Below are 26368 nucleotides of genomic sequence, written 5' to 3' on the forward strand. Positions count from 1 at the left end.
GAATCAAAGTCATTTTTGAAGAGTGTGTATAAATTAAATATTTTGTACATTTTCTTCTCTTCTTCCAAGAGGATAGATTAAACGGGAAAGAATACAGTGACGTTGCAATCAGAATCGCAGCTGATAATGGCCGCGGAAAAAGCCGGACGAAAAATTTCTCCTACTTCGATGACTTCGCACTTGGAAGAGAGATCTCTTCGCTCTTCCACCTCTCTCTGTCTCTTTCAGTCTCGCGCTGCGATGTTTACAGCCCCGACGCGTCCTGCGAATGGGACGCAACGAATAAAACCACGGAATAAGCCGAGGCGGTCGTCGCTCGTAAGCTTCTCTCTTTACGAGGATGACTCGACTCGCAGTCGACCGCAGACGAGAGTGTCTCCCGCCCTTTTCTGCGCCCGTTAAGACGAACTGAAATACGTTTCGTCTCGCAGGAAATGGTCGACATCTTTGGTACCAGCCGAGCATGGCCGATGGAAATAAATCGCGTGATATCCGCGACCTCGATCGAGAAGAAATGATCTTTTTAAACATCCTAGAATACATCCTAAAATATTATTTTTCTGAGAGAAAGTCATACACATCCAGTCTTAATGAATATTTAACAATAAAAAAAATTCACAATTTTCGAGATATCGATATTAGAAATCAAGTTGGATCGTATATTTAAAAATATCACATCTCCGAAGACGCGCACAACTATAATTTACATTAATGTGTCTCAGATATTTGATTTTATTTATTTAATGCTAATACACATCTTCGTCAAATACATTTTATTTGCAAATTGTCATATATATATCATGCAGGCGTTTTAGCTGCATATTGATCTACAACGATTTCTTTCAATCTTTTCTACTTTTCGTACGTCTAGATGCAATCTCGAGAGGAAAAAACAGGGGATACATGTAGGCACGTTTTATTATCAATTATTAATCCCTCCATTTTTAAACCATCTGATACTCTTCAACAACATTTACAACGTTTATGGAATATACCATACATAGAGAAACATCGGAGATAATATTTGATATAATATATACATCACACAACGTTCAATTATATTATCTCTACGTGTTAATTGCACAAAATGAAAAATATAAATTAAATCAACAAATAATATTTCAACTTACGGAACTCAATGTAAAAATTATTACACACATTACACTATAATCTTAATTAGATTTACGCCAGCAATGTGTCTCACAATTACGTTGTATATAATAAAATATAGTCGCACTAATATAATCTTCTCTCATCGAGAGATCTTTTATTCTATTTTTTATGAAAAACGGAAATGCGCGCGTATAAATAATCGCGAGTATCTATACTGGCAAGAGAGAAATTGCGTAAAAAAATGATGGTATACTTCACTCCTGGAGATATCGTTTTGGCAAGTGAACATAGGAGTGTGTGCCAATACCATCCTCTATTCGCGAGACGAGTCGCCCGCGTTCTCAAGCTTTACGTGTTGGAAGCAAAAATCCGGGCGCTACACCCGGCACTACGACCGAACCGCAAACTACAGTTAAGCGCAAAGAGCATAAAATGAGAATCGAGGGATGTGCGTGCGGAATGGATCGTAAATAAAATCCTTGTCTCCGACGTGTCGACGCGGGAAGAAAAATAGAGATCCGCGTGCGGAAACGGGAACGCGTCGCACATACGTTTTTCGTTTTTAAATCCGATAAAATTCGTATCAATCTTACGATCTTCTCTCAACTCGATCGCATATAAGATACATTGATAGGTCTTGCTTTTTTGCTTTTCTCTCTCTTGGACTTGCGAGCAATAGTTTCATCACAGTAACAATAAAGAATATGAAAAGAATAAATTATATCACGGACATATCAAATCCTTTTTCGGCTTCTTGAAGAGTCTTACGATCTAAGGCTGCGATCGCGCATAAAACACGATTGCTATTAATTATTTGTCAATCCATAAAGCACGGCGATACGATGAAAGAAAGCCGAGAGACGCTGCTTCAGACTTTGATCTACGGCGTGCCTGGTCAGTGTTCGCACGCCGCCAACGAAAACCGGAAGTAACGGTGCCAATCGTTCATCCTGCAAGACACGTTTGGAACGATAAAATGGAATGTGAAAATAATAATGTAAATGATTTACAGACTTGTCCAATTACACATAAATTCTTATTTGAGAGATTAAATTATTCACTCGGAAAAGAGTACTTATCTACAATTTCGAATTTGATATTGGAATCTTTTATGATATAATGTAAGAAAGTTATGTATGTAACTCACTGGCAAAACTAAGGCCCATTCCAGCGCAGTGCTCAAAGTATCTGCCCATGCTTTTCTGTGGGCTTCGCTATCTTTATTAACGTTTCTCCGCTGAAACTCCACTTCCTGATTGGTGATTGGCTGACTCTCGGCTGCAGTTATCTCCTTATCTCCTTCGTCCCGCAAAAAGGGATTCGTTCTGAAGCCACGCTTGCTACGTTCGTAATCGCGCAGCAATTCGTCTATATTGTCAAGAATCTGCGAGGATTTAGAATTATTTTTGTTCTCCTCTTCGATACCTGTTTTCAGCTCGCGAGGTTCACTGGATGTCGTCCAGACGGGACGTTTTGTTTCGCGGAGTTCCATCACCGATCTTGGTCGAAGATCCACGGATTCTGCGGCTAGCGACGACTTATTCGCATCTTCAAGGTCCGTTGTAGTAATGAATGTTAAGGATTTTCGCCTAGACAACGGACACACGTCGCTACCGCGTCTTTCTGGATATGATTTCTGGTATAAAAAGGTTTCGTCCGAGAATGCATCCCGATCGAGCATTTTTACGTTCGCCATGGTTCTCATGGAAGAGGCGTCGGTCGACTCTGTTCCCCAGAATGATTCTAAATTACAGCGGAGATCATCGCTATCATATATCATATTTGGAGGCGCTGGTGTCACGGCATCGTACTTGGCATCGATATAATCCTCGCTGGAAGTACCACCCGAGCGATCAAGATAGACAACTTTCTCTGTGACTGAGCCGAGCCTGGACATCGGTCTCGAGTCGTCGGTTTCCGGCTCGGACTGCGGACCAGAATCAGTCGAGTACTCCGCGGCCAAGTCCGACAGTCTGAACGGCCTCGGATCGTTTTCACATTCAGCTCCGAGTTCTTCCAAACCGCTCTCGTCGTCCAAATTCGGATTATATACGTCGACGTCATCTGGATCATCCTGGTCGTCCTCTTCGTCGTTCGGTTGAACATCAGGATCTTCTTCCAAGCCGACGGGCGCTGGAGTGCTGGTAGCGAGTCGATCGTTGATAGCTTCCTTTCTGGTGATCTCGGGATAATCATCGGGCTGCGCCACCAACAAGAATATCTTTCTCTCTGCGAAACTATCGACCTTGGTATACCTGCCATCCTCATCGAGGACCACCTCAACGTAGGTCTCACAGAGCTCATCGAAAATCATACGTAGTTGTCGAAGATACTTGGTGAGCTTCCGATGCTTTATGTCGTAGACGCACTCCCGATCGTTTAACCCCGTGCCTAGAATGGTCTTAACCAGTTCCAAGGTTGCGTTTAGTTCCTCTATCTCGCGCAAGCACAGCTCGAATAGTGTGATGATTTTGATGGTCCAGGCAGCGGCCGCCTGACGATATAAATTCGCTGGCTGCTCAAGATTCGCCACTTTCTGCACCAGAAACTTCAGGCCGGGTCGACAATCAAATTTCAACGCAGCGACGTAAGAGAGATCCAAGATGGAAAAAAAAATCTCCACGTGATACGGATTCAAGTGGGGCAGGTAACCGCGTTTGACGTTTGGATTAGGCGAACTGCACGGCGTCGAATGCGGAATCACATGGGACAAGCTACATAGAAAACATGTTCTTGGTGACGCACTCATGTTACTCTATACTTCTTTATTAAAGTTTAAAATTATTAATTTAAATTATCGATAATTTTAATACATTTTATACAAGTACAATAATATTATATCGTATTATCTAATAATTTTTACTGCTACAGACTTCGAAATAGTGATGTACGAACCTTGAAATTGAGGTGCCGGCTCCCTGTAGGAGGACACTCGCGATGCAATGAAGCAGCATCTGATGTACCAAAAGCCCGACCACTAACGCGCGCAATTGAACTCTAATGATGTAGAGATCGGGATTGAGAGTAGTGCCTACGGCAGGAGGATACAAAAGGAACACGTACGATCTTTCATCAGGCGACCGCGAGGCATCCTCGACGCGTGTCTGTTCCTCCAGAAGGAACACCTGAAGACACAATCGTGAATTATGAAATCCAAACTTGGTTCAAGCAGCATTTTCAATGTATGGTATGATGTAGTTTCTCTCAAAATTCTCGTAAACTTTGATGAAAATTTTCTACATTTTGCAGATCTCTATTTTAGAAGCAATTGTTGAATCTCGATAATATTCCGATTGCAAATAAGATTATATCTATCAGTTCTTCTCACGATACAATGATACTGTACGCGTAAAAATGTCTCGATTAATTGTAAAAATATATCATATATATGACATTGCTCGCGACGATTAAATAACTGATCGTGAAGATAATCTTAATTACAATAGTAATAACAGTATGCACTTAGTCTAACGCGACTCTGTAAATTCTTCAAGTCGCAAGATAATGTGTGCACACTACGAAAGCTGCAGCTTCTATAATACAGTGTCGTATATCGTTACGTACACGTTATCGTGACAGTGAAATTCTAGCCATGGACCCAAGCCATGGATTTTAATGGTGATTCGCAAGACCGTGCCAAGTAAAATTGAAATGATATTTCAATCAGCGCGACGAGGTCCTTCTCCATCAATAAATTCAAATAACGAAATAAAACGATGAAAAAGGAGAGATATTTATCACATTTGATCACATCAGTTCTCTTATTAAAATATTTCAAAAGAGCGGAAATAATTCAACAATCATACTTAGAATTAACGAATTTCAGCGAAGTAAAAAAATTTTAAGACAATAAATTTGACGGAAAAAAATAATATCACGTATCAAAATTATTTTTTTTTTCTTTAGTTGAGATTTTACGTTTAATTCGTGTAATTTACTTTTTGAAAAGAACCTCGTCAAAGCGTCTCTGCCTAACCCGTGCCTTCTACCAGCGTGTGCAAATGTTTAAAAAAAAAGAAAAAAATAGTGATCCGAATCGAACGGCGTTTCTTCGTCGACAGGCGTATTTCATTATCACGGCCTTATTGTTCAAAGTGGAGGGTGGCAAGTGAACAGTCAATCAGCTGATGATGGAAGCTCTATATTTGTTGAAAACAATTATTTGGCGGTACAAAAATACACAAACATTTCGGAAATCTGTCACGTCGCCGATATCAGCCACATTGAATAAGCTTGGAATACATCGAAAGCGATCGACCGGTCATGATACTTGCCGTACGTACTTAGTGTACATACAAGGTACGTGCGTTCTGTATATAAGTACATATATTTGTATGTCTCTCTCTCCCTCTGTGTGTGTGTTTGTGTGTATGTGTGTATATGTATGTACGTATGTGTGCAGAGTGTCTTGAAAAATCTCCACGGATATGTTCTTTTAATAATAAACTCCTTGGCCAATTCGAATTTAATTTTTACAAAAATATCGAAGATGATTTTTTGTAAGTTTTTAATTTTTCCGTCATATATCTTTATTATAATTAAGCTCCAAATTAAAATTCTATAATAATAAACTCTATTTTAAATATTAAAGAATGTAATTTTGTTAAGCTTTCAACTCGACAAAGTATAATTTGCGAAAAGCATTCTTTCTCAATCGCTTGTATAACTCGAAAGTTATTGATATTTTCGATATTTTCGTATTTTAGGAAAAAAAACCTTGTCCAAATTGGCCAATGAATCTGCTATTAAGAGAAGATTAATTTTGAGATATCCTGTATACAAACAAGATATACAATATATTGCTCGATATGCAAAAATATTCTTTAGGCTGAGAGCGGTATTAAATCGCGATCATATGATGCAAGCATTTTGGAGCCTTGCCTGTCGACGACGATATGCCTGACGGCACGCCTGCACGATTCTGTGAATCACTCGACGTGGATATATCGGGGACACAGTCTATCCACGTTATTCGCTTTTCTGCCGGAATGGTGAATATCTCACGATGCGATACAGTAGAGCTCTTTTTTTTCTTGTCTGATTGTTCTTAAAATCCATGACGTGAGTTACCGTGGACGGCTAGAGCCATTGAGGGCCTGTGTTCGTCGTAGTGTTAGTGTAATCGAGGGGTGTCGTGTGCTGCCTACAACCGACGGGGTAGGAGGTAGTGTGCTGGTCGATCAATGTCGTCTCAATGGTCATCGTATCCTGGAAAGGCGTCGTCGGCAGTGACGCCGCGCTCTGCCTCTTGATGGCAGTCAATACTTCACGCAGCTGGCTCACCTGAGAGCAAGTCAGGTCAGGAGGACACCACGTGTGTCCCTGTATGTCTATCTTTCTTTCTTTCTTTCTTTCTCTATCTCTCTCCTTTCATACACACATACACACTTTCTTTCTCTCACTTTTTTCACACTCAAGCATTTGTTACTTCATTGAACAACGCGCTTTATCAAATGACAAGGAGATGTCTATGCGAAGAAAAATCATCTATCGAACGGATATAGCAGCCGAAAATAAAATAAAATTGGCATAATGATTATGAATTTAAACCGAAAGAAAAATTGTCGCATCTCATACTTAACGTTAAATATCCGGCTTTGAAATTTACGCTCGTTTAAATAGATATTACGTATGTTATCTTTCGGTTTGTGAAAATCAGATGGATATATTTTTTAGCGTTTAACATGAGATGCGTATCAGAAAATAAAAAGATAATCTTGACATTGTGACGTGTGAACGATAAACGTAGAAGGAGCTCTCTCTAGTCAGGGCGTAGAATTTACGCGCTCGGAATATTCCGTCTATCGAGATCTCTACGAGGAGCACATCGATCAAGCACATCGAACAACAATTGGGGACTAGGCGGAATCGTGTCGATTCTCTGCCACATCTCGAAATTAAAGTTACTCGGATTACTTACCTGGCCAGCGAGTCGTCGCAGCCGTTCCGTTTCTTCCGGTGTCGCATCTCGGCGCGCCGCGACCTTCACCTGGGCGACGTCCCCGTAAAAGGATTCCGATCTGGGCGAGAAAGCCATGGTCAGCTGGTGCAGCTCCTGCAACGAGTTTGAGCAAGCGCGGTAGCACGCGACACCGCAGACTTCCCATTGTTCCGAGGTGAGGAGTGGCCCGCTGCTCACTAGGACGTGCCTGTCAAATGTCATTCGTTAATTCACGATTTTATTTCTGAGTAAAATAATATAAAAGAGAAATAATAATTGTGCATTTAAAGATTTTTAGATTTTTCTTTCTATCTCTCTTTCTCTTTCTATATATTTCTATTTATTTTCTATAATAATTAGACTCGCGTTGGAGACTCGCATTTTGAATACCATCTACCATTTACGTCGATAAGCAACAATCGGATTTCTCATGCTATTATCTTATCAAGCATTTGGTTTTTCGAGTAATCATGCTTTCATCATCACGCCGATCAAGCGAGAATCATCCGATCGAAAGTTAGATCACGTCATCGAAGCGGGTTGTCCACCTATACCGGACGACTCTAGGATTTCAGATCGGGATACCGTTCGGCTCTCGCGCATTCGCGAACCCAGTTCCATTTTTAAAGTATCGACGTACGATGCAACACGTGTACATCGATACCTCGCGATCGACACCGATTCGCAGGATCGTGTTACCGAGCTCGGCCCGGTTGGATGTACATTAATACGAAGAAAATGCATCGATGACTCTCTAGATGGACGGATGGACGCGCACGGGGAGAGAACGTGTGCAGCTCGTTGGCATGACGCCCTCTCGAGGGTGTCGAGTGTCGGTGGCTATTTTATCCCATCGGACAGCCTGTCAAGCTTCGTTATCGTCTTACACACACTCTTCGTAACAACGATATACCTAACTTAACTGTCAGCTGTGTTAGACATTCCATCAAAATTGACTAATTCATCACTGAAATCTGGACGAGATATTAGCCAAGATATAAAATTATATAAGAAAAACGCTTCATTCTTCATGTCACTTTATGATGGTAGGTTTCCTAATCGAGTTTCCTAATTGCGAAATCACCGATGACAACGCGTCGTTTCAATCAGCCGTTAAAGTACCAGGTTTGGTGCCCATTACGTCGCATTCCGGTTCTCTCCTTTTTTACTGCAATCTCGTTTTGTCATTAATGCCATCGATTTTCCATGCATAGAGACGACCTAGTCGCGCACAAAACCGCGTAAATATTAACGAAGGTCGCGAGAATCGCAATAAAGAGCTAACGAGTGGACAAGCAAATTACTTGGACTCGCTTCGGAACGGTTTTTATGTCGCGAGTTGTTCTCCGCGCTTTTGACTTACCTGATGCAAGCGCAACCGAGACGAGCTATGCTCTCCGTAGACTGCACCACGCATTCCGCCATCACTAATAAAAGTTGTTTCAACATCAACGTTGTGGCTGGTAGGTAGGCATCGTTCCTGGTGACTTCTGGACCTGAGAAATCGATTACACGAACGGACGAATTAGCGCTTTATTAATTTATTGAATAATTTATTGCTTTTGTTCGCCTTATCTTCATATTTACCTTGTAGATGCGTCAAGTAATCAACCACGAGATCAGTCGTGAGACCGCAGCATTGTTTAAAATTGGGCGCGAAGTTATCCCAACCACGGAAGATCTTGGACGTTTTCCTCAGCCAATTTTGCACCATAGGTAGTAGCAGATGATTAACGCAGTAGAGTCCGAAAGCTGGTCCGGGTACATTCAAGATGTCGTGCAAAAGATGGAATAAGGTCTCCAAGGTATGTGGTTGATAACGTCTTGGACAGATCATGGTTGCACTCGCCAGGCCCTCGATAAGAATATACCAGACGCGAAGAATACCACTGGGCTTATCCATACTCTGCAATGTCGTCGTGGAATGAGCATTCTTGTCGATCAGAGGGGTCAGCACATCGTACGATCTTTCCGGGATGATATCTTGCATCGATTCCATGTGCTTATCGAATCTGGTCAGCTCGAGATTCGGAATAATCGGATCTACATATTGCGGTAACGTCGATACTTGGATCCTCTGGGCAGAATGGAAGATCGGACAAGCCGGCATTCGATACATTGACGACAAAATATCGCTGCAACTCAATAAATATTTGAGACTCTCCACACAGAGTCTCATCCTCCTCGATTCCGCGCCATCAATGTTTTCCGTCTCTTCGGATTGAGTCTCATTATCGCCAATACCTCGCACATGTTTCAGCAGACACAGGATACAATCCAATGCGGCGTTGGCAAAGACCAACGTGTTGTCCGTTGAGAGGAAGACCCTGAAGACTTCCAATAAGGGTGCCGACTCGACGGAATCCGAATTGCCGACCGACGCCACTCGAAGAGCGCCGAAAAGTGGACGCCAGCCCGAGCGAATCTCCGTGCGATTCGTTTCGACGAACTCGCAGATGCAGCTAACAATCTGAGAAAAGAAATAGCAGTTTGTAAGCTAAATCGCTTTATGCAATCGCAAGTGGCTACGCACTTGATCCTGCACGTCGCTGTCGCAAAGCTCGAGACATAAAAGATTTTCAAAAGGCTTGAAAAGTGCTTCGTTGAAGTGAAAATGCGGAAGTTCTATCTGTTCATTCAACAGAGCTGCCATGGAGTCATGAATGCATTGAACGGCTTTCTTTGAAATGCTGCGGTCCTCGTGACATGCTGCTTCCATGAAATGTGGCCCCAGAATACTCCATACCTGGAAAATTGTATAATCTTTACGTCATATAAAAGTTTCGTTATTCGCGAATATTATAAAAGAAAATAGACTTTTACCCCCATTATATGAATCAAGGGCCTTCCACTTTTTACGCACTTGAGCATAACTTCGCCTAAACGAGCTAAGAGCAACACGTTCATCTCGTTCTCTCTCGGTTTATTCCGTCTCCACCAAAATCTCTTATTATCTTTACAGCCATCGGTGGTCTTAAAAAGTTGCGCTTTACTAGCTTTACAAAGAGCTGTGAGAAACGAGCAAAGTGCTCTAAGATTTAATTTAAGCGCCGCATCCTCGAAGAGTCTATCGACTTGCTGCGACAATACGCAGATAATCTTGGCGGCATAGTCCGCCGGTAGAATGCCGTTGAATTGACTATCAGCGTTCGACTCTTGGATAATTTCCGGGATAGTGTCCGAGCTGGGATTTTGCGTATAAGGACTCGAAAGAAAACTGTAAACGTCCACACTGCAAAAGAAATAAAATAATGAGACGAGTAAAAATACAATATTACTTGAAAAAATTTGTTAGAAAACAAATATCGAATGATTAAAATTTTATAAAATAGAAAGGTAAATCTTACCAAGATTCCTCATCATCGACGATATTGAAATTCAATCGCAGTCTATCTTGACCATTTTTAACATCTCCATTCGCAATGTCTTTTTTCTCTTTTTTCTGATGAGCTTTAGGCAGCAACGGATTTTGGTTCCTTCCAAAAAAGTCATGTTCCAGTTTGCTCACATATAGACAACACCTTTTTAAACATATAATTTTTTTTAAATAGGAATATTAAGGATTATTGAAATAAAAACTTGGAACAATATTAGAGGAGATTATAAAAATCTAAGATGTGATAAGATCAAGGCGTTGAAGATGTAAAGACCATGTAGTTATAAGTCTTAAATGATTAAGTGGGCTAAATAAAAAATTTAACAATAGATGATTATTTGGAAAACTATCAAAGAAAATGTTGAATTTCGCAAGAGACTTAAAAGTGATAAAGACAAGGCTGTTCTATCATAAAAAAAGATTTCTTTTTTAATTAATAATTAATTTTAATTAATGGGAGCATATTGGAGTTAAGTCTTTGAATGTCACTTACGTAAAAACATGTGGCCAGCAATCGCTACCATGGCTACCGAGCTCAAGACCTCGCCCTAAAAGCACATCCATACTAAGCGCGTGAGATGTGTGAATATTGGTCGCCCTATTCTGTAATTTAAGTCGAAGAACATCCTTCTTGCGAGTGATTCTTGAAATTGATTGTTCTGTACAAGCGGCTTTGGCGAGAAGAGCAAAAATGGAGCCGCAACGGTTCTGTAGACCTAAAACAGAAAAAAATATGATAAAAATGAACATAGATAATATCTCGGATAAAAATCTTACAATGAAGAAAGAAGTGATACAAGTACCGAGTACATTGCTCAATGTGGCAGCCTTGTGAAGACCCTCAAGCGCCAAGACGACCGTGTCTCTGACTCCTCTTCTGCTGCCATCTCTGTTCAGGATGCTTTTATTGGTTTCTTCTTTGGGAGGATTCAGTCCCGTTGTAAGAACTGTCATCATGCTGCCCCAGCAACAAGTCAGCACTCTTCGGGAGAGTTTTGCACCAGCCTCCGCTTCCGGAGTCGGCTCGCTTCGAGAAAGTTGGGCCCGTTCCAGTCTTATATAATCGGAGAGCAACTGTCCGCCTCGGTGGCTACCGGGTATACCGTCCACATCTGAATTGTATAAAAAAAGAGATCTTACCAATTTAATTTAGCAAGACTGCAATTTAGATATTATGAGAGAAATAATTTCTTTGGTAATATCTATTTCTCTAAAAAAATATATAATTTAATATTTTGCGTACCCGTGAGAACATTGACTAACGCATTATTTTCCGTAGAGATAGGATTATAACCGCATTTCTCGAGTAAATTACACGCGAGTACTTGTTGATATAATTCGGAAAGCCACGTCGCTGAGAGATAAACCAGCACACCTGATCCATGTACTTCTTCCACAAATTGCTCCTTAAAAATAAATTTGAAGATAAACGCGATAATTCAATATAAATTAGACTAAACTATAAATTAAACGTACCTCGCTAACTGGTACTTGTCGAGCCTCCTCATGATAGTAATTTATTCGAATTAATTTCAGATTGAGAAGTAACGCCGCATACGTCGCCAAATAAATTCCATCAGCGTTCATAATTGTGATTAATGCACATGAATCTGTACTGGTATCGCTTTGTTCTTGCATTTTCTGCTGAGCTACAAACACACCTAAAATGCAAAAAGTAAAAAATTTTATATCCATACAATATATTGTCACACATTGTTAATATAATTTTTAAACATTTTTTTTGTAATAGTAGCTTCATAATAACAGTGTACCTTGACAATATTCAGAAGCAAAGTTTTGCAAGGCTTCATCCACTTCGATGTTACTCCTCAATGTGAGTACCATCGGTATCAGATCAGATCTGAGTGTTTTTACGAATCGCCTGGCATTGTGCCTCTCAACGTCCACGTTGCATTCGTCAGCTACCTGTCGACCTACATGAAGACATTTGGGTAATTTTTTCAATCTAAGTCTCTCGCATTCGTTCTCCGTTATACAATCATTGTCGTCGAGGCTATTTTCTTCCTGTATCTCGTCCGACTCATTTTGCGGACCTTCGGTGTCGGTTGAATCACCATCTTCCGATGGTCCATGCCCGGATGAATCGGAATCCGAACCCATTCCTTTCTTCATTAATTCCAATTGTTCTCTAAGTGAAAAAGAAATGGATTAAACTAAAATCTTATTTTTATAAAATAAATTTTTAAAATTTTCAATATTTTATCTTTATATTTAAATTGAAATCAATAATCTTCTTAATTATATTTTTAAAATAACTGCCACATAATAATTAATAATTAATCTTTTCTTGTGGGACGTTGTTGATATTCACCTATATGTTTTTGGCAATCGTGCCATGCTCTGATAGGTCAAAGGTCCGCGATAATCGCAGGATTCCAAATCCTCGTACAAACTATTGATCGTACATGTATAATTATGATTGATAGCCTTGCCCTCGCAAAGTTCCTGAAGCGCTGATAACATGGCGACAACGCAAGAAACACTTGCATGCAATATAGCCAGTCCACCCGTTGTTGATTCCTCGATAGAGTCCATGGCCCTAAAGCAAATAAATAAATATATAAATAAATAAATAAATAAATATATATATATATATATATATATATATATATATATATATATATATACAGTATATAAATTCCAATGAATATTTAATTGTTTAAATTAGATGAAATTTTATTAGATATTGAAAATTTGCAACACTCACAATCTCATCAGTGCCATATCGCTTTGTATATGGCTCGATCGATCTTCTTCCACCAATAACGGTCCAGCGAAATCCACCATACGACTAGGACTACGCAACAATTCTTTCAACGCTTTCAACGGTTCTAGACGTTGCTGTGGCGGTGGATATAGCAGCATTCTGTGGAATACCGATTCCAAGACTGGTCGCAACGGGCCAACGCATCCTACTAATCTCACCAATTCCGTGCCGATGCTGATGAAAAAGACACATTATATCAATTATTTCTCATGGAATATGTTATACCACGTATGCAAATTCTTATAAAAATATATATTAAATATTATTTTCCGATTCTGTTATAACTTTATTAAGACTTTTACCTGTAAACAGTCTTAGCTTGATGGCTGTCAAAACTCAACGACGTGGCCAAGTATCCGGAACCTCTGCCAATCTCATTCTCCTTCCCCTCCCGGGAGGTGAAGGTCTTATCCACTCGAGGTGTGCCGAGGAAAGCTATCAAGGCGGGACAGAACTTCTGCCACAGGAAGGTCGTGAAATGCGCATTGGTGTGGATCTTTTGTGGTAGCGACGATATGAGTGTGTGCAGGCATTCCAGTAGGAAGACTACAGTGTTGCCGTTCCTGCCGTTACTGGAACAGGATTTCCTAAACATTACTTACGGGATATTATGTAAGTCTTATTACTGATCATCCAAGATATATTCTTACTTTTGAGCCTCATCTAGTTTGCTACAGATGTACTGCAGAATCGGCAGCGCCTCGTTGAAGCATGAGACGCCTCGCTCGCGGACATTCTTGTTCCGTTTGGCATTTTCATCCATCTCCTGACACTCTTCATCTGCAAATAAGTGAACACAATTTTTATTTGTAACATACAAACATCGGAATATGCCGACGATACACATTCGCTAGCATCAACGATATAGCCGGCTGTTGGGATGCTTCGCTGATGGCATTCTTTGACCCGCATTTTCCGCCGACACGCGATCTTGTAATTTATTGATCAAACATCTCTACGAGTGCTATATCTTCAATCACTATGCAGAGCGGATATGCATCATCAACAATATGTTATTATCGTTTCTTATTTTTTTCTTAGCCTGAATTTTCTCGCATTACCTAAGAAAAGACAAAACGATCGCAATGTTTGACTGGTCGCCGCCTGTGCTGCTGTACGTACAGCTTGATTTCCATTCTCAAAAGCTTCGCAGCAAGTAGTCAATATAGCGATAATTAGACGTCCATTCATGGTCCAATAAGGGGAACAGGCAACTTGCAATAAAACCTGAAAGAAAAAAATAACGAGATATCACCCGTCCTTGAATAATAATCTTAAAGCAAGCATTGTGAAAACAAAAGATATTTTATTTTTATTAATATTTTTATTTTCTTTTTTGCTCTTTAGCTTCTATTTTTAAAGCACTCGCTCTGAAGTGTTTTTATTACGGGACTTACTTTAAGCATATCTGTCTGCGTGTCATCGGACTGCGAGACGATGGAGCTCATAGCGTGCAACATTTGTGCAGGCAACCATAACGAATCGTCTTCCGGCTCATAGGGCGATTGGAATCTATCGTCTCTTAACATTTTCTACGAATTTTATCAATTTCATTATACATTAATTCGATTAATTATCAACAAGAAAATTATCAATGTAATTAATTATCAATATAATCAATTATATAAATATATAAATCGTAATTAATTGTTATAATTTAATTAATTATAATAATTTATCTATTTTAAATTCCAGCTATTTAATTTTCTGTGTTATATCACAATATAAAAATATGTATAAAAACAGAATTTATTTCAAAGCTAATTAAAAATTTTGTCATATAATAGCGACTTCGTTTAAAATTGTCGCAGCTGTTCGTCGCTATCTCTCATTTTTATCGCACACAGTTCCGGAACATGCGTTTCTTCCCATGCGGTTACACCAATGCTGACCATCAACACATGTAGAATAGTTTAAAGATAAGACTTCAAGCATACGCGAGATTTTACATTTGAAAAATTTTTTCGTATTTTTTTACATTTGAAAAAAGTATCTTCTTACGCGAAAAAAATTGCTTTATAAGGGAAAATTTTTATTCACTTACATGTAATCCCGCAAGACCGAAGGCAACGAATTTGCTCCTGTTGCTCTCCAATGCTAGCTGAAACGTATGTAAGCATTTTGCGCGCAGTTCGTGAGGAGGATCTCGTAGTAAGCCTTGCTGTTTCTCCAGAAAATCTGCAGAAAAAATAAATTAACCCTTTATGACAAAGAACAAACCAGAGTATCTTTAAAAAATATTTATTTTTTCAATGATTAATCTCATTAATGTATATCATATAGTACTATCATTTTATGTCGTCGAAAAATGTCAACTTAAAAAACATAAAACACAACACAACAAAAATTTTTAAATACAATCAAATTAAGTATAAGAGATATAATATATATAATTTACAGGTGCGAAATCAAATTTGTCATGAGAGATGCAATTTGCTTGACATTTTCATCGAAGAAGCGAGAAAGATACATATGTTTCTCGCGGGAAAAACATTGAATTAAAAAATTGGATAAAAGTGTATCGAGCGGAAAAAAGAAAAAGGAATCATGGTGAATGCTCACCGTGCGCTTCCTGCGCCGATTTGCGTAAATTTTGTAATTTCGCATTATTCGACTCCCTGACGATCTGCAGCAGGAGATCCTCCATGACACGGCGGGACCACGAGACTGATCGATAACGGGAGTGCCGATGCACGCTTCGCTATACGTGCGCATTTTCAGGAGCGTATAAATCGTATCGCCCTTCTTTTCAAAAGATTCAAGCACGTTCATTAACAATAGTTACACAAATAATTGTACGGAAAATCCAACCGAGCATCTCTTTACTGAGGAGAAAAAGAATATAAATTGCCGATCATATGTTTGACCCGTTAGCTCTGCAGGTTTCAAAATAGATTTAATTTGCAAATTAGAGCATTCGCGGAAACGGCAAATTTTACGTGTATAATAGAATAATATTAATTAACAGAAAATTTCATGAAATTTTTATGTAAAAAAGAGCAGAAGCTTTTGGGAGATTAGAAATTTCGCGCTTCTCTGTAGCTCATGTGATAGTGATCACGTGATAGATCACGTGATCACTATCACATGAGCTAAAGATCATTACATTACATCAAAGAAAAATGTGTAGCATTTTACATTTATATTATATTATATTATACATTCCACATCTTTTTATTTATAGTTATCATAGAATGGGAGAATTTTTTTGTATGATTGTAGCATAGTAATGAAAAGGCGCCAAAATTAAATGTTTTTTAACAACAATAAACATAAAAGACTGGAGTTTTTCCCTGTGTCATATATAATGAAGCAAGAAATCATTGTATCTCGTTATATATCTTAATTTATTAATTAAATATTTGTAATTATATCCTATTTTATTATTATTTTATTAATTACTTTATATTAAACTTTTAAAATAATGCTACATTGTTAAGATACATTACATCTATAATGTTGAAAAAAATATTAATCCTTTATGGTTTGATGTAACTATAAAAATCTGTATCTATTCTTTTTAACATAATATTTTAAAATTTTTAATATAATATCTTATTGCTATGCATTAGTATAACAAAACTTTTAGAAAGATAAAAAATTTAAGTGTATAATCAAAGTCAGGTACTAGCCTACATTGATAATTATGATGAGCAGCATATAACTAATATTAACAGCAGTAAAAAAAAGTCCAGAGTATTAATCTAATATGAGAAATTATTTCAAATAAATATGTTATATATTAAATAAAATAAATATGTATCAACATATGTGAGCTATAAATTATATAACATAAAAATGTTTTACATGTTTAATGTTTAAGTAAAATAAATTTTATTTAAGAGATATGTTACTCACTCATGACAATAAATCAGGATTCACATTATCTGCACTCATTATTCTACTTTGTTTTGTCATCTTGATCCAAGATTACATGAATAATATGAACCAAATGAAATAATATACAGATGATACAAGTGGCATAATTGTAGTAAAAGCACCAAGATCTCATATGTTTTTATATCAGCATGCATCATTGATAATTTGTTTCGAGCTTTGTGAATTGCATTGTCTTAAGATTTTATTCAGCCAATGAAATGGCCACATAATATTTTCAGATCTAACTTAAGACGATCTTAAATATAAACAAGAAATAGGTAATCATTGTATATATGAAATGTATCTATACATTTTTAGCAACTATATAACTCATGTAATTTGAAATCATAAAAGTCAAGCGTTACTTTTTATTCTAAACATGAGCTTCATCCAATAACTTTTTTCCCTTTAATCTGCAAAAAATATTAAATTGCAATTAAAGCTCACAATTTCTTCCTATTTATTAAATTAATGATACTTTCAAGATTCAATGTACCTTGTATAATATAGATTTGGTTTTATGTTTTCGAATCAATATACTGTATATTGTGACATTTTTTGACAAGCATTTAGAAATATTGTCTTAATCGCTACTATGATATTTCTCCATGGACAGCATTTGTATTTGCATTTGTTTAACACTTCATTATCCCCTTGTAATGATAAAGATGAACATACTATTAGAGGATACAATAAGCCTGTCTTTATGATCTGCAAATAATAATCAGATACAATTATCTTAATAGATTAATTATGTTAAACATATTTAGGTGCCTTTGTTTTGAAATAGAAAACCTAAAACAGGTAATTATTGTATATATAAAATATCTATTCATTTATTCTGCTTCGTTGTTCATAATTAAGATTGTACTATTCACAATTCAAATACCTTGGCATATAATCATCTCGTGACTTCGTCAATTTTCAATGATATTAGGTGCTTTCCATTTACATCAAAACTCAGATAAATCTCACTTCTGTCTTTCTTTAACATGAATGTTGAAGAAAGACAGAAGTGAGATTTATCTGAGTTTTGATGTAAATGGAAAGCACCTATTAGTTGTATTTATTTCTTGTTTTGTACTCATAAACTTTTCTTTACTCCGCAACTGAATTTCGAATCTGCTGCCAATGCCAATCACGGTTTACATTCGTGACATAGATCAGTATTCATAGTGCATTCTAACTTCAAAGCCATAGGCCATAGGCCATAGGTGAATCTGTGCTGCTTGCAATATGCTCATTCCATATAGAATAGAGTTCAATGGATAAACACGACGCTTTTAATGTCAACACTATTGCGCGTGCGTGGAAGTCGCGTCCCTCCATCTGGCAAGACGTTCGGATACTTTCAAGCAGCGTCACCGTAAGTGACTGTGGACGTTGTATGCGCATTAAAAATCTATATTAAAATGGAGGAGCTGCCACCAGGCGAGCTTCCAGACCAGCGGAACAAAAGGTACGAAATAAACGCCCTTTCGTTTCATCCAGTAATCCAATGGATTCGCTTTCGATGGGATATCGCGAAGATCGCCGGGCGCTTTACATTCGTCGTCTTAACCTATATTCGCTCGACGAACGATCGTCGTAGGCCGATTAGTCGCATAATTATTGACGATTCTTGTAGACGTATCACTACGGCAAGATTCGATCGCGGTTTAATGTGAAACACAGGCATCCTCGAATTAATTACTTAAATATAATAATTATTACTAGGATTCCATCTCAGGAAGACATTTTCATACATTACTCATTTTTAATAGTGATTCGTGATCTCACATCATCCTGATGTGATTTACTTCATTGGCATATATTTGATCGTGACATATAACTGAGAATTGCAATTGCTTCTTGATTGTCGCCAATTTATACATATGTTAATAAAATTGCACTTTATCATAATTGTTTGTTGTATATATGCAAATATATATATATATATATATATATATATATATATATATATATATATATCTCACATAATTGATTATATTATAATGATTATTAAACATGCATATTCCTATTACATTTAATGTTATACATACATTTAAAAACTATTTATTACATATTGAAAAAACAAAATATAAAATTTTTATCATAGTTGGAAAAAGAAAGATCGAAGAAGAAGAAGAGAACATGCATCGGCACATGCAGCCAGTGGAAATCACAACAATAATAAGGAAGACAAAGAGAAAGAGATGTCTACTGCATGCAATATCTCTATTAAGGAGATCCAGATGGCGATGGAGGTATTCAATATGCAACAAAAACCTGCCAAAACTCAGGAGGAAGCGATGCAAAAGCCCTATCAATTTTGGAGCACACAACCAGTACCAAAAATGGGTGAATATATAATGAATTAAAGATTTATTATTTTATTTCTATTATATAATATTTTCTTCTAAAGAAAGTTATCTTGTTATTGATTTCAAGATGAAAAAATTGTTTGCAACGAGCCAATCGAGCCTGATAAAACATCTATCAGAGCAGAGCCTTATTCATTACCTGCTGACTTTCAATGGGATACCTTGAATCTGGATGATCCTCTGGTTTTATCAGAATTATACACCCTACTTTCGGAGAATTACGTCGAAGATGATGATGCGATGTTTAGATTTGATTATCCTCCCAATTTTTTGAAATGGGCACTGCAACCTCCTGGTTGGTACAAGGAATGGCATTGTGGTGTGCGTGTGAGTAAGAGCGGACGTCTAGTCGGTTTCATCTCTGCTATTCCAGCTACTCTACGCGTCTATAATCAGTGAGTATTGCATGCTTGTAACATGTTTGTAACAATATAATGTTAAAAATGTTTCTTTGATTTCACAAAGTAATGTTAAAAATGTTTTTAGTATTCAGAAAATGGTGGAGATCAATTTTCTGTGCGTACATAAAAAGCTAAGATCGAAGAGAGTTGCGCCTGTGTTAATACGTGAAATCACAAGGAGAGTGAATTTGCAGGGCATCTTTCAGGCTGTATATACTGCCGGTGTTGTTTTACCAAAACCTATCGCGACTTGCAGGTTTATATACAAAGCATTTAAAATCTATTTCATTTGGTTAACTAAATTAATCATTATTAATGCATTTTATTAGGTATTGGCATCGATCCCTGAATCCAAAGAAATTAATCGATATCAAATTCTCTCATCTTACTCGCAATATGACGATGCAGAGAACTCTAAAGCTATATAAACTGCCAGAGAATACAAAGGTACCAGGTTTCAGAAAGTTGGTTTATACAGATATACCGCAAGCGCGTAAGATATTACTGGAAGTAAGTATAAAAGCAAAGTCGATTTTAATATATTTCATGTATTACTTAATATATTTCATCATCACAATGTATTTCTTGTCCAGTATTTAGAGAAGTTCGATCTTGCTCCGATATTCTCGGCTGAAGAATTCGAACATTGGTTCCTACCACGAACCGGCATTATTAATAGTTTTGTAGTGGAGAAGGAAGGAAAGATCACCGATATGGTAAGTTATTATACTTTGCCGAGCTCAATCATGCATCATCAGACACACAAGACTCTCAAAGCTGCATACAGTTTCTACAACGTATCTACTGTGACGCCATGGCTTGAACTGATGATGGACGCTTTAATATCTGCACGCGATGTAAGTCTTTTATTTCATATGTTTCATCATGCAAAATTTTTCGAATGATTATCGAACACACGGTTTTTACTCACAGTTGGGTTTCGATGTATTTAATGCGTTGGATCTTATGGATAACAAAGAGTTCTTAGAACCCCTTAAGTTCGGAATTGGCGATGGCAATCTTCAATACTATCTATATAACTGGCGTTGCCCTAGTATGACGCCTGGCAAGATCGGTCTCGTGCTCCAATAAGCTTCTAGTTCAACTAGTCGCTATCTAGAGAGAGGGAGAGAAAAAAAGGGAGGAAGAGAAAGAATCTTTTGCAACTTTGCAAGAGAGATAGCGATTCAATATGAGCAGACAGTGGACACATAGAGCAATATAATAGAGAAAAGCAGTAATGACAGTGTTTGACGAGGATAAATGCGACTTTTCTTACCGGCAAGAATATATAAATGTATCTGCAGTGATTGAAAAGAATACGAATTTTCTTAGAATCGACGATCAAATGAATAATTCAATCTTTCAAAAATCACTTTTGTCTTCGTCGTTGGCGCATTTGAAGATTCTAGGTTGGATTATACGCAAGCGGGACTACTATGAAAATTGTGCATTGTACAGCGCACGTGTATATACGTACCTGCGTGACTTGAGCAATGTAGATAAGTATGCGATTAATAACAATTATACATGGGAGGCCATCCCATAATCACCAGTGAAAATTTTCAATAATGTAAGCCTCTTAGACGCCAAATAACTCTTTATCCATTTTTCCTTTACATCTTCTCGGCTAATTAGATGATACAAGATATACCGGAATATGAGCGACAGACAAATTATAAATAAAACATAATTTATCGAGAGTGATCTGCTTCTGCTCTCTCTTTTGCTCTATTTCTAGTTTCTTACCTTTTCCTCATTCATTTTAAATATCCATATATATATGAATAAACAAGTTGTATTTTATTGTGCATTTTTTTTTATTTCTTATGTTAATTATTAGCAACATATATATAGTGGTTGTAGAACTCAGAATTATATAATAGAATTTATTTATAATTCTGATTATAAGATTTTTGCCAGAACACATTGCGAAGAAAATCAATTTTTAATCAAGATATGAAGGAAAAATATGATTATCAAATATATTCATTTAATATTTGTATCAGGGAAAAAATATAAAAAGAGTGGAAAATCTATACGTATTCTTTGAGAAATTACGGCGTGCAACTTTAGTGAACAACAAAGTATTAGTGTTTCACAAAGTTTTTCACGTGAATTCGCTGAATAATCGTGTCACAAATACATTTTCTATTTATGTAGTGACAGAGAATGATAAAAATTAATTTCCTCGTTTTAAATGCATGCCTCGAGGTAAGACAATCATACAACAATATCTTTTTTATCATAACATGATTATTACGAGCAAACGTCACATTGCAACCTAGAGCGGCCGACGTGACAAGGCCTCAAGATAAGAGAGAAAACCCGTAGCGATTATAACCGGTTAAAATTTACATTTTGTTTTAAATAGGAAGACGACATCCGAGTAACGACCAACCTTCGATAAGTTTGTAAACTCGTTATACGTATAAATGATCGATCAATACTGTCAGGAACAGACAGGATATACGGATTCCATTTCTGTTTAAATGAATGTATACACATAAACTGCCGATCTAACGATATCGCTAACGATCAATAGTTGATACGAATCTACTCCCCAGTTTATTTAAAATTGTTTTTCCAGGTGTGAAAATTTGCATTTCAGCTTATTCAAATTTCTAATGAAACCGATATATAAACGTCGACCTGTTTAATTAATGCTAAATGGTGATCAAGAAAACAGAGTCAGGGATACAATAAGTAGGAGCTTGCTATGTAATACCTATGAATATAAAGTGTTTTCTTTATGTGGGAAAACTAATAATGCAATTGACATTTAATATCAAATTCTATTAACTTTTTTGTCGATAATTTATTATATTAATTGCGTGTGTGTAATCAAATATTTATGTACTAAGTAAAACCTAATATTTGCGTATGATAATTATTATCCATATTTATAAGCATTTATTAATTTAATTTAGGCAATCTTTGTGTCTATCGGAATCCATCGAATTTTTATCACTTTTAAATAATACCGCATAAACACAAAAAAAAACATTTTCATTATAAAGTTAGAAAGGAGCGTCATTTTAATGTGTTCGAGGAATCATATATTTCCCACTAGAATATTTTGCATAAATCATTTCCAGCAATTATTTTCATCATATGCCAACATAGACATGATACTTTTATGAGCTTTTTATATTACAAGTACATAGTTATAAAATACATTGTTTAACACCTGCATTACATGCCAAAAGGACATATTCGTCATTCCAAATATCTTTACAATAAAACATTTCTTGCAATTGCAAGAAACTCATAAAATTTCTTTAAATGGCGAGTAACCATTTGATGACGATAAATTCTTTATTATAGAAAAAGGAAGGAAGGCTATTTATTTCGTAAAAAATTCATCATGTTTTATCATGCAGGAAGTTCCTAATGAGACATTCGCATCGATCTCGCGTCGTTTAATAGGCGCCCACCAAGAGCTATGAATGACTTGCTAGCGCCCACGTACCTCTTGTGCTGCAGCACAGTAATAAACAAAAGGCAAAAAAAAGAAACTCAAGGGGAATATGTGCAAAAGGCGGAAACGTCGAATCATCAAACAATACCCGGAGCCAGATAACACTACGAGGCGTGGACGAGTAAATAGGTGGGGAAGACACGAGACAGACACGATGTGCAGAATAAATACTGCCCTGAAATCGAGCGGAATTCAGTCGCACGCTTAGTGTACTAACGACGTTAACTCTAGTCTGACCATTGTGAAGGTCCTTGGTCACTTCATCGTTTGGCACCACCTTGTCAATTGATTAATTAGTAGCGCCTCGACACCACAGGACTCTCGATCATCAGTTTGTAATTTGCCATCGAAACTCACACAGATCTACTGCAAAATTTTATTATGGAGCTCAAGCAAGCCACGATTCTACTGAGTCAATATTTACTCATCTCTACCTTCGTGACCATCGCGGCCGCCACTTTTTTTGGGTATTTTTCGCTTGAAAAATATTATATTTTTCAACCCTTCTAGAATCGCGAAGTTTACTTGAAAAAAAGGTTTAGTTTTATTTAGGTTCGTATTTAAGTATCTTGTGTCGTCCTTCATCAATATGTTTATATAGAATATATCATATGTTGATATAGCTGTTAGATATAGAATTAAATATTTTAATTTTACTTGTTAAATAAATTCCTTCTTTTCTACGTTGTTTATCATATACACAAATATACATTTTTTTATTTAAGTTTTGTATTTTCTATTTATGAATATCTGTTGTAAATGTAATCACAAGAAAATTATATCATTTTTTAATTACTTGTCATATCACTGGAGATTTAATATGTTGTTGAATTATTTGATGCGAGGATTGTTAATTCAGTCTTAAAAATTTCATAAATGCGAAACATACGAATCTCCGGCGGCCCGAGAATATCTTATCTAACCGGTGTCATTGTCCATGAGTTACCTCGTGTTTCTATCCAGTCTAGGCACAACGACCCTCGAAGCAGGCAACCCGCAACAATTTGACGTTTACTGGAACGTGCCCAGTTTCGTATGTCACAAATACGGTGTGAAATTTGAGAATCTCAAGAATTTTGGAATTCATCAAAATGCAAATGATGAGTTTCGCGGTGAAGAGATCGTGATTCTTTATGATCCTGGAATGTTTCCGGCGCTATTATCCGATAAAAATGGTAAACCGAAAGTAATTTTGTCATCAAATAAAATTATTCTGAAGCGGATCTACAAAAGATTAAACATTTTTCAGATATCTTTTAAATGTTTCAATTCTTAGATCTTATTTTCAACACTTTAATTTTTCAGATCTTTTATTTTTGTCATTCTCTAATTAGTTTTCGTATTTTCAGGAGCTGTAACGAAAAGAAACGGTGGCGTTCCCCAAGAAGGTGATTTGAAGGAGCATCTCGAGATATTCCGGAAGCATTTGATCAAGCAAATTCCTGACGAGTCATTCAGCGGCATCGGTGTGATAGACTTTGAGAGCTGGCGACCGATCTTCCGACAAAACTGGGCTTCCCTCGAACCTTACAAGACTCTGTCCATAAAATTGGAACGTGAGCAGCATCCTATTTGGAGCGACGCGGCCATTAAGAAGGAAGCGAAGCGTCGTTTCGAGAAGTATGGCAGAATATTTATGGAGGAAACCCTGAAGACAGCTAAGAAACTTCGGCCTAAAGCCACCTGGGGTTACTACGGTTATCCACATTGCTTCAATTATACTCCTGGCCAACGTACCGCGCATTGCAGTCGTCAGACTATGGTAGAAAACGACGAGTGAGTATATCCGACGAATCGATAATTCACATCTGATAGCGTGTATAATTTAATAGTATACATGTGTAAGTGCGTCATTATGCTTATGCGGAATGTTTACGGATCTCTCGTAGATTATCTCGCGGTATAACATCACACGTATAACATCTCACGGTTTAACATTCAAGTCGGCATTAATTTGTCACCTCATCGCCTGATAAAATTTATTATTTATTTCACCGGTTGGTTTCTGATATCATCCCGGACGTAGGCCAATCATAGATCGAGTATCGAGATTATGATATTTATGATTAAATAGGTCAAGGTCGGGATAGTATAAATATAGCTAAATCCGGAGCGACACTTGCAGTTTCACATACCCATTATGTTATCTAATCGCGGAGAACGATAAAGAAACAGTCGACGTCTTAGAAGGTCGGCTAATGACGGATAATAATTTTCGTAGAATGTCTTGGCTTTTCACACTCGAGGACGTGCACATACCTTCCGTATACTTAAGGCAAGAGATCAGGGAGATGGATCGAATGGGTTTCGTGAAGGGCAGAGTATCGGAGGCATTGCGAATGGCGGAGAAGAGTCTCCGCAAACAACAAGTTCTTCCGTATCATTGGTTCAAGTATCAAGATCATAGAAATAACTTTGTTAGTAAGGTGAGTTCTTTCGAACTTCTCGAGACGCCTCGAGAACATCAATATTGATTCCAATAATTTATTTGTACAGGAAGATACAAAGAACACGATCAACACGATTGCCAGCCTCGGTGCCAACGGTATGATCATTTGGGGCAGCTCCGAAGATACAAACACGGAGGAGAAGTGCAAGAATCTGCAGCAATATGTGAAAGACGTCTTAGGGCCGGCCATAAAGCGAATCAAGCAGCAATAATGCATTTATTGATTTAGAAGCGACGATTGCGCATGTTCAACTAACAATAGTACAAATGGCGGTTTTATTTATATATAATCATTAATTCAAATTTTAGCTTCGCAGTTCCTAATAAGATCTGACATATTTATGTTTTCAAACATTTTTAGATATAATTTATAGATTTAACAAATATAAACAAAATTCCAATCTCTCAAAGAAACTATAAATTTCGAGGAACCGTAGATGAATATCGTAAACTACAAACTAAGATTGAGAGAGAGAGAAACTATGAGAGCAAGAGAGGGAAGCACGCGATCAAGTCGCCAAGTTTCAGCTGTTCCGGGCTCCGAATTCTTGTGGACCGGCGGCAGCCCTAGTAATCT

At 37.3% G+C, this 26368-nt stretch overlaps 3 protein-coding genes and 1 long non-coding RNA gene across 10 annotated transcripts; 3 read left to right on the top strand and 1 right to left on the bottom strand.

Annotated features, from left to right (window-relative positions):
• Positions 1-900: 900 nt before the first annotated feature.
• Positions 901-18738, bottom strand: LOC145974598 (brefeldin A-inhibited guanine nucleotide-exchange protein 3). Of its 6 annotated transcripts, XM_083104542.1 has the most exons (26): positions 17987-18132; positions 17594-17808; positions 17463-17510; positions 17077-17353; positions 15781-16043; positions 15263-15396; positions 14616-14750; positions 14280-14445; positions 13869-13998; positions 13521-13805; positions 13159-13392; positions 12763-12990; positions 12203-12579; positions 11907-12091; positions 11674-11836; positions 11234-11542; positions 10924-11146; positions 10402-10575; positions 9878-10286; positions 9588-9800; positions 8642-9524; positions 8418-8550; positions 7034-7262; positions 4009-4238; positions 2261-3827; positions 901-2063 (listed from the first exon to the last, which is right to left on the bottom strand). In XM_083104542.1, exons 5-26 carry the CDS (start codon positions 15863-15865, stop codon positions 1920-1922), a joined length of 6636 nt encoding a protein of 2211 aa, XP_082960668.1. In that variant the 5' UTR covers positions 15866-16043; positions 17077-17353; positions 17463-17510; positions 17594-17808; positions 17987-18132; the 3' UTR covers positions 901-1919. The 6 variants fall into 6 exon arrangements, with proteins under 6 accessions (XP_082960668.1, XP_082960670.1, XP_082960669.1 ...); XM_083104544.1 differs by lacking the exon at positions 17987-18132 and adding an exon at positions 18151-18738 and having other exon boundaries at positions 17077-17510; positions 17594-17750; XM_083104543.1 differs by lacking the exon at positions 17987-18132 and adding an exon at positions 18151-18738 and having other exon boundaries at positions 17077-17510; positions 17594-17774.
• On the top strand, positions 4313-16508 carry LOC145974603 (uncharacterized). 2 transcript variants are annotated; one of them, XR_014439751.1, is made up of 3 exons: positions 4313-6411; positions 13287-13446; positions 13531-16508. It is a non-coding gene; the product is annotated as an uncharacterized LOC145974603 (long non-coding RNA). The 2 variants fall into 2 exon arrangements; XR_014439750.1 differs by lacking the exon at positions 4313-6411 and having other exon boundaries at positions 13093-13446.
• Positions 18409-21564, top strand: Nmt (N-myristoyl transferase). Its single transcript, XM_083104550.1, has 7 exons — positions 18409-18556; positions 19196-19437; positions 19528-19855; positions 19947-20117; positions 20191-20371; positions 20455-20718; positions 20795-21564. Exons 1-7 carry the CDS (start codon positions 18510-18512, stop codon positions 20951-20953), a joined length of 1392 nt encoding a protein of 463 aa, XP_082960676.1. The 5' UTR covers positions 18409-18509; the 3' UTR covers positions 20954-21564.
• A 1231-nt stretch (positions 21565-22795) lies between these two features.
• On the top strand, positions 22796-26205 carry LOC145974602 (hyaluronidase). The gene is made up of 5 exons (XM_083104551.1): positions 22796-23809; positions 24306-24517; positions 24692-25118; positions 25564-25768; positions 25839-26205. The coding sequence occupies exons 1-5, from the start codon at positions 23724-23726 to the stop codon at positions 26001-26003; spliced, it is 1095 nt and encodes a 364-aa protein (XP_082960677.1). The 5' UTR covers positions 22796-23723; the 3' UTR covers positions 26004-26205.
• Positions 26206-26368: the final 163 nt, after the last annotated feature.

Source organism: Camponotus vicinus, unplaced genomic scaffold (assembly GCF_025532165.1).
Source record: "Camponotus vicinus isolate PSW18456_S1 unplaced genomic scaffold, iyCamVici1.0 SCAF_7, whole genome shotgun sequence".
NCBI classification, from domain to species: Eukaryota; Metazoa; Arthropoda; class Insecta; order Hymenoptera; family Formicidae; genus Camponotus; species Camponotus vicinus.

Bases quoted from the DNA above. Each gene is read 5' to 3' on its own strand.
- LOC145974598 (XM_083104544.1), bottom strand. From the start codon at position 15,865: ATGGAGGATCTCCTGCTGCAGATCGTCAGGGAGTCGAATAATGCGAAA. The intron at 13,999-14,279 runs GTAATGCGAGAA...ACTTATTTGCAG, and splicing joins ATCGTTTTGTCTTTTCTTAG to ATGAAGAGTGTCAGGAGATG. The intron at 9,801-9,877 runs GTAAAAGTCTAT...ACAATTTTCCAG, and splicing joins CCTTGATTCATATAATGGGG to GTATGGAGTATTCTGGGGCC.
- Nmt (XM_083104550.1), top strand. From the start codon at position 18,510: ATGGAGGAGCTGCCACCAGGCGAGCTTCCAGACCAGCGGAACAAAAG. The intron at 19,856-19,946 runs GTGAGTATTGCA...AAATGTTTTTAG, and splicing joins ACTCTACGCGTCTATAATCA to TATTCAGAAAATGGTGGAGA. The intron at 20,719-20,794 runs GTAAGTCTTTTA...TTTTACTCACAG, and splicing joins CTTTAATATCTGCACGCGAT to TTGGGTTTCGATGTATTTAA.
- LOC145974602 (XM_083104551.1), top strand. From the start codon at position 23,724: ATGGAGCTCAAGCAAGCCACGATTCTACTGAGTCAATATTTACTCATC. The intron at 24,518-24,691 runs GTAAACCGAAAG...TCGTATTTTCAG, and splicing joins GCTATTATCCGATAAAAATG to GAGCTGTAACGAAAAGAAAC. The intron at 25,119-25,563 runs GTGAGTATATCC...TAATTTTCGTAG, and splicing joins ACTATGGTAGAAAACGACGA to AATGTCTTGGCTTTTCACAC.